The 9,006-nt window shown below is 48.4% G+C and overlaps 1 protein-coding gene across 5 annotated transcripts in view; it reads right to left on the bottom strand.

Moving 5' to 3' along the window:
- Nucleotides 1-360: 360 nt before the first annotated feature.
- GTF2IRD1 (GTF2I repeat domain containing 1) overlaps nt 361-9,006 on the bottom strand; it is a 71,678-nt gene continuing 63,032 nt past the window's right edge. For 3 of the 5 annotated variants that reach the window (XM_032707833.1, XM_032707836.1, XM_032707838.1), the window contains 6 exons: nt 8,781-8,828; nt 4,886-4,963; nt 2,693-2,885; nt 2,214-2,251; nt 1,400-1,536; nt 361-622 (listed from right to left, as the gene is read on the bottom strand). In XM_032707833.1, coding sequence (XP_032563724.1) covers nt 548-622; nt 1,400-1,536; nt 2,214-2,251; nt 2,693-2,885; nt 4,886-4,963; nt 8,781-8,828 — 569 coding nt within the window. In that variant the 3' untranslated portion in view covers nt 361-547. The remainder of the gene's footprint in view (nt 623-1,399; nt 1,537-2,213; nt 2,252-2,692; nt 2,886-4,885; nt 4,964-8,780; nt 8,829-9,006) is intronic. The other 2 variants (XM_032707837.1, XM_032707834.1) reach the window with 2 other exon arrangements.

Genomic DNA, 9,006 nt, shown 5'->3' with positions numbered 1-9,006 from the left:
GGATCTCACCTCTTGGGAGGCCTGAAACCTCCTTCCTTCTTAACGCAAATGCACTTCAGCTCCAGAGCCAACAGGACTCATGAGTGCAGGTGCCTGATGCTCAGAAGGGCTGGTTCCCTCCTCTGTCACCACTGCAGTTTGGTACCACTCCTCCGGCAGCTCTGTACATGGATTTTTACAACTTTGATTTAAATTAAATGAAGCATTAAAACATTTCAGACCTCTTGGCTTCAAGCACTGGTGACACTACGGATTTACTGAGCAGCCAAAGCCTGACAAGGTCTGTCCAAGGGTGCCCTTCTGCCCTTACTCTTACCTATAAATGCTATTTATCAATACTATATGTAATAAAATAAGTACTTTTAAGAGCAAGGCAACACTTTTTATTTTTATTTAAAAAGGCCTTGATGGCAGGAATATAGTGTAAAAATCATTGGAAAAACTAAAAGGCATTGATACATATTGGAATATACACTTTTTACATAAATTACATTTATTTATTTATTTATTTATTCTCTCATTTGAGGTTCTTATTCGGTATTGAGGTCTAATAGTTAATAGGTCCTGGGATCTGGACGTTTAGACCACCATAGTCTAACATGTACATGTTCATGGGCCATTGCTGAAAGAGAGGGAGAGAAAAAGAAGGCAAAAGTCTCTGTTAGGACACAACACAAAACCATGCATACATCAAACCTCTGACATGTTTCGACACCAGCTGTTGCTCCCACTTTCCAAGGAGAAGAGAAGAACCAACCCCAAACCAAAACACCATTGGCAAACTTCACAAAAAAAACTTCTAAATTTGTATTTCTTTTCCTCTTTTGGGGGGAGTTTTATTTTGTATCATCCACAACCAAAGCCAAGCCCTGAGGGAGTGCAGCTGTATGCATCTCCCTGATTTGTTTCCTATTTTTGTGGGTTTGTGGCATGCTGAAGCTCTGCATCACTCCCAGGACCGAGCTGGAGGTACACCCGGCACAGCTCAGATCACGGAGAACCACTGGGTCCTGCCAAGAGGCGCTACGGGCCTGAGACGATGCCACCAGCATCTGTGTTTTAACCCAGTGGGGTGGGAGAATTTGCTCGAGTCTGTGTGCAGCTCACGTGTGGCTCCCACTAAAGCTGAGCACCCCCATGGCACCCAGCAGGGATGTGGGAGAGCCCCAAGCAGTGGCAGATGCTTTGGTCTGCTGACCTCCCCCAGACAAACCCAGCAGGAAAAGGTAGCCCCACAGGTGTGTCCCCTTCTTTGCCAAACCTGCTTGTGCCATTTTACATCACACTTAATAGTGTTTGTCAGGCAGAGGGAGGTGGTGACGGTTCGAGAACAAAGAGCAGCATCCAGAAGCAGAAAGATAGGTAGGCAGTAACCCCCCTAATATTTGGAAGGCTTTACCACAAGTGAGATCTGATTTGTTGATGATGTAGACTCCATATTGGAAGAGGAGGAAGAGGAAGACGAGGAAGAGGAAGATACCAAGTTTCCTTCAGAGATCCTCTTCCGCTTCCGTTTGGGAACACTGATGTCTTTCTCTGCAAGAAGAGAGGAAAGGTGTGAGGTGTCCAAGCCCTGCAAGTGGCCCCTAAATGTAGGGTCTCTTCCTGCCGCTCTGACTTCGCCTCCCCCAAAACATCTCCCCACAGCAATCTGCTCAGCCTCCATGATCTGGCACAGAGCTGCCAGCTTTCCTCACATTGAAGGCATGCTCTTGCTTGCCAGATCTCCCCTCTCTACAAAGCCACCTATTTTCATAACACTAATAGGATCATAATTTTCTCTAGGGTTGCTAATTCTGACACATTTGATTAAAACTGGCTGAGATTTATTGGGGAGGATGGGATAGAGAGAGAAACACATTCCCAGTGATCACAGAAACCTTGTTTCCTTAGAAGTTCAAGTGCTAAACAATGGATCAAATTTAACCAGTGAGTAAATTGCTAATGGGAGAGAGATAATCACATCCTCCAGAATATGCTGGAAGTTTGAGACGAACAGCCCAGTCTTCCTGCAGCTCACAGAAGTGGAATCATTTAAGAGGATGGTTTGCTAATGAACAGATGCTTAGCCTACTGAGGTAGGATCTTCTCCCCAGCCGGCCCTAGGGATGTGGGAGGTTCAAACACCACCTCACAACCCCCATCCATTTTGCCTGTGTATTTTCTCTTCTGTAGAGCTGGGAAAGCCAGTTATGTCCTAGCCCTTCCCTTACCTGTTTGTTTGACCTCGGGGCAGATTTCAGCAAATGGCCTGTGGAAAAGACAATGGGTGAGTCAGGCAGATGATGTTGTTTCACCCTGTGTGCCTGCCCATGCTGGGACACAGCCCATACCCCAGCCCTGAGCTGCCTCCTCCAACACCCCTTTGCATGGAGAGGGGACTCAGAGCATCCCCAGTGTGCCCCAGAGGGAAGCAACCTGAAAGAACTCAGCTGGGTCTCTGAGTTTCCTGCCCCCGTGTCATGTCCCTTCCCAGCATGATCATCACAAATTGCACAAGAAAGAGGGGAAAAATCAGCCCTGCTAACCCTTTGCTGTGCCCACCCACGGGTGAGCACCTCCCTGCAGCACAGGACAGTGCATGTGGTGGCTCTGGTGGCCCTGTGGTGAGTTACCCCACTCGTGGCTGAAGAAGCAAAGACAACACTTAAAGAACAGTAACCTCCCCCATCACAAAGCTGGGGGGACTTACTGGAGCTGGTTTATAATCACCATCCGAATGCTCTCCCGTGCCTTCAAGATCTTCTCCAGCCGATGAATGTCATAGGTATTGGGATTTCTGAACGGGATATCGTCTGGCAACCCAGTAACCTCCACGGCATCAGGACTGTCCCTGATGAGTTTATAGGGCACCATGACAGGCCGGTTCAAGCCCAGAGCCTCTCCTGTAATGGCAGAGCAGAGGACAGCATACCAGCTTTACCCCAAGGGGCTCCAGACCCAACCAACTGAAGGACCAAGAGCCCCAGGGGACTTTGGGAAGCCATGGCTGCCATAATGCCTGACCTTTGCTGCAGCCACACCCCACCCAGCTGTTTCACATCTACCTGCCCAATTTACTGTCTGCTCTATTAGCCTCCATTTAGAATTCTGCAGGAGCCTCAGGTGAGTTCAGAGCACACCCATTGCCGCACTTGCACCAGCAGCTGGACCAGCAGCAGCAGCATGAGAGATAGCCCAGGACAGGGGGCAAATGGGAGAGATTTGCCCATTTCCACTTCCCTCTAGGGGATCACTGGGGTGGATATCACTGCCATGCCTCATCATCACATCACATCAATCACATCACATCAATCACATCACATCACATCACATCACATCACATCACATCACATCACATCACATCACATCACATCACATCACATCACATCACATCACATCACATCACATCACATCACATCACATCACATCACATCACATCACATCACATCACATCACATCACATCACATCACATCACTCCTGCCCATTTTTTTGAATCAGTTTCTCTCTTTGGCCTCCACAACATCCTATGGCAGCAAAATACCACAATTTAATTCCTTGCTGCATTAAAAGCACTTCCTTCTGTGCGATTAAACCTGCTGCTCACCTCTCCAGATACCCCTTCAGTTCCTACTTGGTGGGGAACAGTGAACATCCCTCCCTCCTGTGCTGGTTCTTTCTGACTGTAAGTGCCTGCTCCTGCCTTGTGTCTATGCAGCCCAAAACATGAAGGTATGAGTGGCACCTCAGCCACATTTTTGGCTTTCCTCACAGAAAGTTTGTCCCTGGAGCCTACCTGGCATCTTCTGCTCCATAAACAGTGCCAGGATCATGAGAAAGCAGGGATCTGCTGTGGGCTCAGCCCTCCCAAGGGTTGAATGGATAGAGATGCTCAGAGCACTGGCACCAGCCTCCTGGGGTGCTGTGCCCATAAGCTGGCACCTCCAGTGACACAAATCCACCCTCAAAGCAGCACACAGCCCCTGCTGCAAGCAGCACCCCAAAATAAACAGGGTTGGGAAGGGTGAGCAGCCTTGACAAGAGGAGATGAGAAAGGACAGCAATGACATTCCCTACTACTTGGCTATGAATTTGGCTATTTTCTTTCTCCCTCAGGCAGTTATTTTGGGGAGGGAGGCTAGACACCACACTGAAGCTGTGGGGTGCCACTGAGCTGCTGTGGCCTGGCTGTGAAGCCCTGGAGACTCAGAGGCTGAAAAATAACTGCACTTACACAAGCTGTGCCCCTATAATGGCAAGGGGCAGCCAAGAGCAGGGGCAGCCCAACCTGCAGGGTCAAGATGAAGGGTCATGCACCCTGCACTGGCTCCTACAGTCCTCCCACCCCCAGCTATTCCTGCTGCTCCTTTTCCCAAGGATGGGTGGAAGGAGAGGTTTGCTGGGTAGCACAAGGAGCCTGCAGATGGCATTTTCGAATTGTCAATATTCTGACCTCCTTTTCCACTGCAGCTTCAGCAAACTGTTCCCCACATGTGCTGCATGTCAGGATGGGGTTCCAGCCTTACTCTCAGCCTGGCAGGCAGGGGCTGGCACAGGGCAGCACACTCAGTATCTGGCTCCTGCCAGATCAGAACATGTTAAAAACACATCAAAGGCTGACAGCAGACTGAACAAATCCTGCTCCTGTACTGCATTTTGCCATCCTCCTTCCCCTTGCCAAGGATGAGCTGTCAACAGGCAGGTCACAGTCCCACCTGCCAGAAGCAAGACACAGGGATGTTCCTGGGGACAGACTGTAACGTGGAGCAGCAGGATGGAGCCTGCGCTGCGGCAGCTGCGGTGTGCTCAGGCTATAAATAGAGGCCTTTGGTGGAATTAATTTTAACTACAGCTGCTGTCAGCAAAACCAGGCTCTCTCTGTGATGCATGCAGGCGGAGACTCACCGTATTTTTCATTGAAAAGCTCTTTCACTTGCTCTCGGAGAATCACCTTCTCTCCGAGCCTGTTGGCATCATCCTCATCTGCAAAAGCAAGGACAGGCATGAACACACCTTGTTTCCTTCTGAGCCCCTGGAAAACTAATCCCACTGCCAAAATGTAGGGGGGTGTCCCTGTCCATCTGCCTCAGCACGGCCTGGGGACACCTCAGAGGTGCTGCTCTATCCTTGCACCCTGTGATGCCTTTCAGAACTGTGCAAAGCAGCTCTAAAATGCTGTGCCTACCCACAGATCTCCATTTGCCATGCACTGCCATGGCTGAGAGCATTTTACATCTACATTGAGGGGTGTATGACTAGAAAAAATGCAAAGCAATGGATGCTAAAGCTCTCAGTGCCGTGAATGCTCCCACGAGTGACATCAAGGAATGAGAGAACACTTTTATGGCTAGGCTCCTAAGTACAGTATTGTTTTATAATATGTCATATAATCAGCTTGGCTTTACTAGCTTTTTCAATTATCCTCATCATGCTAAACAGTTTCTCCTCCATTCTCTCATTTCAAACGATGTGTCTAATTCAGTAGATTTTTACCCTCAGCTATTTAGCATCCTCAGGAGGCTCCAGGACAAACAAGTGGGGTCACTACAGGTCCCCTTCGATGCTTTTTTACCCCTACAGGTATAAAGGACCAAGTGAACGAACTTTATCTGCCTCTTGCTGGGGTCGCCCCTCCAGTCCCGAGCCAGCTGTGATGTGCTGTGCAGGATCAGCTCAGTGGGGTCTCCTTCCCACATTCTTTCCTCCCAAAGAGAACCCTCACTGCACCCAAGGCAGGCACTGTCACCCTGGCTGGCAAGCCACTGGGTAGACATCGTGGAATCCCTGAAAGGTTTGGGTTGAAAAGGACCTTAAAGACCATGCAGTTCCAACTCCCTGCCACAGGCAGGGACATCTTCCACTAGACCAGTTTGCTCCAAGCCCCGTCCAACCTGGCCTTGAACACTTCCAGGGATGGGGCAGCCACAGCTTCTCTGGGCAACCTGTGCCAGTGCCTCATCCACCCTCACAGGGGGGAATTTCTTCCCAATATTCCATTTAACCCTGCCCTCTGCCAGTGTGAAGATATTCCCCCTTGTCCTCTCACTTGTTCAAAGTTTGTCTCCAGCTCTGTTGGAGAGAGTAGCCCTTAGGTACTGGAAAGGGCTCTAAGGTCTCCCCAGAGCCCTCTCTTCTCCAGGTGAACACCTCCAGCTCTCCCAGCCTGTTTCCATGGCAGAAGTGCTCCAGCCCTTGGGGTATCTTTGTGGCCTCCTCTGGACTCGTTTCAACAGATTCAGGTCTTTCTTATGTTGAGGGCCACAGAGCTGGATGCAGTGCTCCAGGTGGGGTCTCACAGTGGGTTTTTATAGCATCAAGGTGAGCCCTGTAAACCCTGGCATGAGGGATCCAAGCATCCTCTGCCTCCAGTCTGAAGCTATTTAGTTTCATTTTAAGCAATCACATGATTATGATTTTTGATTATTTTGAGCACATGATTTTTGGTTTGATTTTAAGCAAACAAATGGCTGGCAGTTTTGTTTTAAACACAAGGTGAAACCCCATTGCGAGTCCCTCAGCATGGGACTGAGCCCAACACTCAGCACCCCTGGCAGAAACAACGCCATCCCACACCTCGGCTACTCTGCTGCTGCAGATGCTGGAGAGAAGCTGGCACCCTTAAACCTCTGCACTCTGCTACTGCACAGTACAGCCTCAAAAAAGCCTCTTCTCCACCTGGAAAACAATTGTTTTGCCTTGATATAACTAGGAAAAAACAAAAAGACATTTCTGCAAAGAAACCCCAGGGCCAAGTTGTGCTTCAAATCCAGAAAGGGCAACAAAGTAGCTTGAATGGCATGAAACAAAAAATAAATAGAATAGATGAAACTCAAATGTTGCCAGGGAGCTCTGATTTCAAGGTGATGCCTTCCAGCACTGCTTCAGAGGCCGTGGCAGACCAGTGGGGACCAACCCTATAGGCTCCCTCTGTGACTTCCTTGTCATCGATGCTCAGTTTCTGGGCTGTATATACACACCCGTGTGGATGTGTAGATGGTAGCAGACAAAGAAACACCAAAATTCAGTGTTCTCACTCATGTAATTCTCTGGGACTGAAAAATGAAGCAACTCTTTCCTTTCCGCTCACGCCCCAAGCGATATGAGTGCCAAAAACAAGATCCCAAGGGGTTTTTTCCACCTTGCAGTGGGCAGTACTCATGAATTCCCATCTAAGGACACAAACAAATATGAAAAACCTGGAACTGAGCATGCATAACAGAGAAGCCAAAGAGGAGGCTCTGCCCAGTGGTGCTGCTTCCTGGGGACCTGCCCCTCCGTCCCAAGGCAAGAGAGATCTCCATGTCCCTTTGACTTTACCCATTTGGATTTGGGAATTAATCAACTCAAGGAAGTCACTGCTGCTCCTGAAACGTGCAGAGTCTTTCTCATCAAGCAGGTTTATCCATGCTGCTGGCTTCAGCTCTGTGTTATCTTTTTTTTTTTTTTCCAAAAAGCAGCCAGTTGATTAACCTTTTTTCCCCAATCTTACTTGCCTGAAGCCAGGAGCCCTGGCCTCCATAGGCACTTACATCCACATGGTCACATTTTTAAAGCACCATTTGCTTTTTTCCTTGTCAGAACTTGATGTTTCTTTGAAAAACACCAAGTTACAGTTAGTAATTATTAAACTGGGCTTTAGGTGTCTGCTGTTGGACAATAGGATCCAAATCACTGCCTATTCTTCTAGTGACTCAAAAAACCCACACAAAACCAAATCCAAGGTATCCCAAGGATAAACAATGGTTCTGTGTTCATGATGGCACGTGCAGAGCCTTGATCTTGGCAGTGAAGCTGCAGCATGGCCAAGCAGGGTACCCAGTGGAGCCTTTCTCCTTCCCATGCCAGCAACAGCATCCTTTGAGTGCTACTCCAGGCAATGCCCCTCCTCCACTGGGCCACTGCGCACGGGGTAAAAACCTTCTGTTACCAAAACACGTGTCATGAAGCCTGTTTCATGAGGAAAACTGCCACTGCCCAACACATCCCACTGAGAATGTGGCTTAGATCCCTTCTGCAGCCAATCCCAGACGCATTAAAGAAACACCCAGCCATGGCAGGATGCTTACAACAGCCAGGATCTGGCCCTTACTCCTAAGAGAATTCTTTCCACCTCAAGCTTCCATGGCTGCAATTCAGTTATACCCCTGTGCAAATCCAGAATAAACCTACTGTCTTTACTGAGGCTATTGCGCAGTAACTCAGGTTTAAATGCAGTTAAAATAACCTCAACACATGTATATTTTTAAAACGGAGCTATAAACTTGACATCCAGACACGCAGCCAGAATTCCAGCTGGCTGCTTGCACTACTGCTGGATCTGCCTTGCCCTGCCACAGGTACAGGCAGGAGAGCTCTTCCTTACTCCTGTATTTTAGTCTACATCTTAAATCCCCCAAGCCTTCATGGCTACACACAAACCTTAGCCCAGAGTATGAATTAAAGCAAAGCAAAAACTCCCCAACCCAAATCCATGCAAGCTCTCTGTTGAATGGTAAGTGGATTTTTAACAAACTAATTGCTGGGACACATGGGTGAGCTGAGGAGAATGTGGCAGGGTGGTTTGGTTGGAGCAGAACTGGCTCTGATGCCCAGGGACTACAGCAACAGCGCTTAGAAATGCAGAGAGAATAATAACAACAATAAAACACTGTATCATTCAGTTTGGAGTATCACAGGGAAACAGAGCAGAGAGGAAAAAATACCTGAAATTTGGGGGGTTTAGACATTTTCATTCCCATATTAAAACGCAAGTGCATTTCTTGTCTGCTACCATCTACGATGCATCAACTGAGCTACGTACCATTCAAGGCAGCGTACGCTTTTTCCAAGGATGTTATCCGTCTAGGGGCTACAGTGCAAGTTACCGGAAGACAAAAAAAAGAAAAGAAAGAGAAAGAAAAAGAGAGCCATGAGTGCTGCAGCTTGGTTTCTTGGTCACAAACTAAAGCAAAACCCAGGACGACCCTGTCCCTAGCAGCTTAAAATTCCTCTGGTCCCGAGGCCCCTTGGCACAGAGACACTTTCTG

The sequence above is a fragment of the Chiroxiphia lanceolata genome, chromosome 20 (genome assembly GCF_009829145.1).
Source record: "Chiroxiphia lanceolata isolate bChiLan1 chromosome 20, bChiLan1.pri, whole genome shotgun sequence".
Lineage (NCBI taxonomy): Eukaryota > Metazoa > Chordata > Aves > Passeriformes > Pipridae > Chiroxiphia > Chiroxiphia lanceolata.
Note: the sequence above shows the minus strand (reverse complement) of the source record. Positions and strands in the feature narration are given on the sequence as shown.